The sequence below is a fragment of the Lactuca serriola genome, chromosome 9 (genome assembly GCF_051521515.1).
Source record: "Lactuca serriola cultivar US96UC23 chromosome 9, Lser_US96UC23_V15, whole genome shotgun sequence".
Taxonomy (NCBI): domain Eukaryota; kingdom Viridiplantae; phylum Streptophyta; class Magnoliopsida; order Asterales; family Asteraceae; genus Lactuca; species Lactuca serriola.
Window position 1 is genome coordinate 5036603 of NC_136416.1, and position 5461 is coordinate 5042063.

The window sequence follows — 5461 nt, forward strand, 5'->3', positions numbered from 1 at the left end:
ATGAGAAATTGGGTTAATTGTTTGATAAGTAAACATATTAACTGTATTATTGTGGGTTGAAAACCCTAGGTATTCACCAGGTTTCCCAACATGACCCACTCAATTTTTTTGTATTATAGAAAACAATACAAAGATATTAATGTCCGGACCTGATGAGAGATTTGAGGAAATATAGGCTATAAACGATGTAAGGTTTATATTTATGCTTATGTTTCTTGTATCATTTATGATATTTCAAAATTTTATAAATTAATGAAAAAAATTTCTTCCGAAATACTTTTACGGGACCAAATCCCACATTTATAAGCATAAATAAAAGTTTTAAAATGACCGTAAATTTGGGGATGTCACATTTCTAAAGCTCAAATATCTATGATAGAATAGATGCTATCCAAATTGATGATCCGATATCTCAATATATGCTCAAAATGATACTTGCAGGCATAATGATGAACCATATAGAAACAATTCAGTCATATATATAATGTTAGTAGCATTTCTGTTAAAATCTGAAAAATGATTTGACTGTTATAAAAATTATTCATATATATCATAGGGTACCTTCTCTTTTCCTTCCATTAGCTTCTATACAACCACAACATGTGCTTGGAACTATTCCATTAATTTGTTGAACTTCTTAATATTCTTTTCTAGCATACCCTGTTATTCCTCCTTTGAATCCCTTAGTGATGGCCCATACTTCATTGCTCCACTTTGTCTAGGGCGCATTATCACTACAAAATGAATAAGATAAATCCTATCAATGATTTAAGTAGAAACAAAAACATGAAACTTATGGAGGGAAATGAGAGCTTAATTAACCTAGATTCCAGAGTCAACTAAATCAGTGCATTACAATTTACAAAAGACATTGGTTGAGCCAATAACACCACATATAAAAAACTCCAAAATCCTCCGTGTTTTAGACAACTTATATTAATTAATGGAACCAATGAGTGCGATTCAGTTATATTATGAGAAAATATTCAAAACCCCAATTCATAACAAAAGATATTGAAGCGAAAAAGTGGAAAGGAAATAAAAGACACAAACATCAAAGGAAGATAAAATAAATTACCTGGGTAGGTGTGCTTCGTCGACATATATTTTTTTGGTCAATTTCTGGTCCATCGTTGATCACAGGAACGAATGAAAGGATACTCTTGTCCGATAACTGAAAAACCAAGACAATAATGAAGATAATTAGAGCCTGTAATGAATCGATATGTTCTTCTAAGGTTTCTTCTATCCTTTCTCCTTCTCTTGAATCCAAATCGATAATCAAATCGATAAAGTTTATGTAATTTGTAAGCAATTATAGAGGAATAGAGTAAGAAACATGTCTGAGTAAAGAAATAGGAAAATAAAAATAAACAAACCTAGTTTTCTAACACGCTGATTGGGAATTTTACCTTCATCTCTTCATCAACATCGAAGTTCATCTTATTTATCTGCAAAATGAAAATCAACATTCAAAGTCATAGAACTAAAACTCACAATAGATGCAGTTTTGAGAAACCAATATAGATTAAACCAAGAATAAAAATCTAATCTCAAATCATGCAATGCCATATTGGAAGAAAATCGTAAATAGAGGGAGAAGGGAACTCATTTGATTTAACCATAGTCTATCGTTTAAGAGCACTGAAAGCCTACCCTACCTCTATTTATATACAAAGATTTCTTGTTCCAAGAAAGTAGGAGATATAGGATCGCGTGGATGGGAAATCGTTCACATGAACGTAGTGAAAGAAAAGAGGGATGTCACCAGGAGGTCCCGTCTTCGTTTGGGAAAGTGGGTGTTGGGAAGTTGAGACGGAGACATCGGGGGAGGAGCAATGTTGTATGTAGTTGTGGGAGGAGTTACAGAGAAGCGGAGGAACGCGGGAGGTGGGGGGAGTTATCGATCGGAAGAAAAGAAGAACCGCTCAAAAAATGTAAATAGACAATTTAAATGGTTGCGATTAAAAGTTTGTAGTATCAAACGACACGACTGTAAAAGTAAGAGCAGTTATTCACTCACCGACGTTACTAATAATAATAATTTTTAAACACAAATCCCCGGTTCCTTACCATTTAAACAATGATGTTTTATAAAAGAATAAAACAAATAGTTCATTCTATTTATGACATTAACCATTTGAAAAACAACTCGTTACATGCAAATTTAAACAACTAAGTGAGACACTTTATTTAGACCATCACAATCTTACTACATTTAAGCTTCTGTAATGCATCATTGGCTATAAAAACTGACCTACACTATCACTTGTTCATCGTCATTAAAGCTCGTATGTCATTCCGACCTTCAACATCCGTTTCTGAGGAACTTCAAACACATTGTAACTTTGCCGCAAATTCTTCTTCATGAAATTGTAAGCATAATCTATTAAGAATCTCTTCCCAATGGAAGACCCTTTCCTCGAAACAATCTCGTGCTCACCCACTAAATGCACGATTCCAGCTCGCGATGCTTTCTCTAATGTCGCAACATCCTCTTCTACAGTACGACCTTGTTCTTCAAGTACTCCATACTCAGATTCAATAGAATCCTTTAAGCGTTCGATCAAAATCTTCTCAAATGACTCATTCTCATTGCGCACGTCCGTGTACCCATACCTCACCACACACCTAAACACATACAACTCGTTTGGCTTCACTCTACGAAACAAGAACCTTTCTTCTGTAGGAACCTTACTTATTGGCAACGACTTGATTGAAACAAACACAATAACCGAATGTAAAGCAGGTACATTGTCAACATAGTGTTTAAAGATTGGGGGAATTCCATGGGCGAGCTCAGAGTAGAAGATTGCGAGTCCTCGCATACGACTAATGTTCATGTCCATAATCATGTCTTTTATGACTTCCTGTGAGACTTTATGATTGATCTCGTAGTTGTATTTCGCACGGTAAACGTAGTTCCATGTGCACATTATGAAGACTAGCGCGATCGCAAACAAGAATGGCAAGTATCCACCTTGGCTGAATTTGTAGAGAACCGAACTTAAGTAGATATATTCCGTGGTGCTAATCACAAGAACATATAAGATCACTAGAAGTATGTTCGTTTTCCATATGACGAGCATGATCACAACCATGAATGATGATGTAAGCGTCTCGGCAAATATCACCGCGATTCCTGAAAGTTATGATTGTGAAAGCTTTATATGTAACTTATAAACCATGCATTATATTTGTAACTGGAACGTATGGAATACTTGCCATAAGCATGTCCGATCTTTTCTGTAGTTTTGAATGTAACGGTAACAAGAACACAACCGATCATAAGAAGATAGTTCATTTCCGGTATGAAAACTTGTCCTTCATACTTGGTCGAAGTATGCACGATTTGAACTCGAGGAAAGCACCCTAGCGAAAGCGACTGTTTAATGATGGAAAATGTCCCCGATATCATCGCCTGACTTGCTATAATTGCCGCCATAACAGCTGCTACAAACACCGGCCAGTACAAGCCATCGGGAACCGAGTTATAGAACGTGTCCACCACTTCATCTTTGTGTTTTCTTAGCCACGACGCCTGACCGCTATATGCTGTGATCAAGGCCGGATAAACCACACAACCCATGCTTAGTTGTATCGATTTGACTGTAAAGTGTCCAACATCAGCAAACATCGCCTCGGTTCCTGATACAAACGAAGCAGATAATTGTGATACAAATTAATTTGAAACCGGTTAATTTGATCGGGAATCGAAGTACCTGTAATGGAGAGGACGATGCCACCAAGTGAAATCCAGGCGTCCTTTTTGTTTCGTTTGAAGTAATCAATGATGTATTTTGGGTTTATGGATTTAGCGACAGAAGGGTCGAACTTGAAAAAATTGTAGACACCGACTCCAACAATGAGGGAGAACCAGACGCAAATAATGGGGGCGAAGGTGTATCCAACTTTGTCAGTTCCAAACCTTTGAACCATGAATAACGTCATCAAGATTACCACGGATATCACAACGATCCTTCCTTCATCAGTATATTTCACAAAAGTCAGAAGACTTGTGTTTTATTAAGAATAAATCTTTAAATTAACATATGCACCTACTCACTTAGTTAATTTGTTAGCTATTAAATTTTTGTTTTTAAGTTGCTTATCTTTAATATTAAAATAAATAGAGTTTTGTTAACATTTTATGTAATTAGCAGAAAGAATGAAAAGTTGAAGTTACCTTCTGTTATGGTACTTGTTGCTTTCTTAAGCCCTGACACGGCCGATAAAACTGCATGTATAACAAAATTACAAATATATGTTAAAAACGATTAAATTTTCATCTGTTCATGAAATTAAAGTTTAGACATTTTAAAAAACAAAACAAGATGCATACATCATGTGAAATTGGTCACCTGAGATGGACGGAGTGAGGATGCCGTCGCCGATAACCATAGAGGTTCCAAGCATGGCGGCAAATAGAAGCAAAAACTTGGCAAATTTTCTACTCTCGAGACTTTTCTTTATCTTTGACGCTATTTTGTTTGTTTTGTTGGGCAATTCAAGTCGGAAATTTGACACCTCCTGATCCTCCACTTGCTCACTTGGGATCAAACCCACCTTTGCATATCGACACAGTTTCGAATACAACGCAAAAGTACCCCCTATATAATATATATATTACAAAACAAATTACAACACTTTACATATTTAATAATTACACCACAATTTTCTTCAAAACACATACATGTGGAAAGAATGCATACCATCGCCATTATCATTGGCACGTAACACGATCATAACGTACTTAATAACAGGAATTAACGTGATGGTGTAAAAGATGATTGACAAAACACCCAAAATGTCATCTTCATGCTTGATCCCATTAAAGAAAGTGCTTGCATACACGTACAACGGTGATGTCCCGATGTCACCATAAACCACCCCAATGCTCTGAAACGCTAGTTTGACTATTGCTCTCCAGTTACCCTTAAGCCAGTTTCATTCCAAACATTTTAATCATTGAATCCAAACCGTCACAATAAGTATACAGAAATTGAAGATACTGACCTCGGTGTTGTGACGGTCATGGTGGTCGGGAAATCTAGAGGACTCAATATCTAAGGAATCATGTCGTTTCAAGCCAGGGAGTGGGCTTTGGGGGATGTCATTGTTGTGATCTTCTTCTTTGATGTCAAAGTTTCTTTTGCTACCACCGGAGGTAGACATGGTGGTATTACTGTTCCGGCTAGATCACAAAAAGAAGGAAAAGAAACACTAGAGACGAGTTTTGTTTATATATATATACGTATACAAGTGCCCTTCTAACGAAAAAAAAAAGCGTAGAGAAGTAACACATGGGTGATGATGCGATTGGTAGGGGGTCAATGATCCATATGTTTAGGAATTAGGACTGTACTTCCCATATATTTGGCATTCTATTCGAATAAACACACTAACATTAATTATGAACAAGCTCTTCTTTGTGTTTGTAGAGACTAGCCCGTCCATTATT

General features: G+C 36.2%; 1 protein-coding gene across 1 annotated transcript; it reads right to left on the reverse strand.

Moving 5' to 3' along the window:
- Positions 1-2179: 2179 nt before the first annotated feature.
- Positions 2180-5193, reverse strand: LOC145073852 (potassium transporter 5-like). The gene is made up of 7 exons (XM_079020329.1): positions 5017-5193; positions 4713-4935; positions 4362-4610; positions 4187-4237; positions 3723-3983; positions 3226-3648; positions 2180-3142 (listed from the first exon to the last, which is right to left on the reverse strand). Exons 1-7 carry the CDS (start codon positions 5173-5175, stop codon positions 2283-2285), a joined length of 2226 nt encoding a protein of 741 aa, XP_078876455.1. The 5' UTR covers positions 5176-5193; the 3' UTR covers positions 2180-2282.
- Between the last annotated feature and the right edge of the window lie 268 nt (positions 5194-5461).

Coding starts and splice junctions, on each gene's coding strand:
- LOC145073852 (XM_079020329.1), bottom strand. CDS start 5,175: ATGTCTACCTCCGGTGGTAGCAAAAGAAACTTTGACATCAAAGAAGAA. Junction 3,984..4,186: donor AACAAGTACCATAACAGAAG/GTAACTTCAACT, acceptor ATACTGATGAAG/GAAGGATCGTTGTGATATCC. Junction 3,143..3,225: donor AAAGATCGGACATGCTTATG/GCAAGTATTCCA, acceptor CATAACTTTCAG/GAATCGCGGTGATATTTGCC.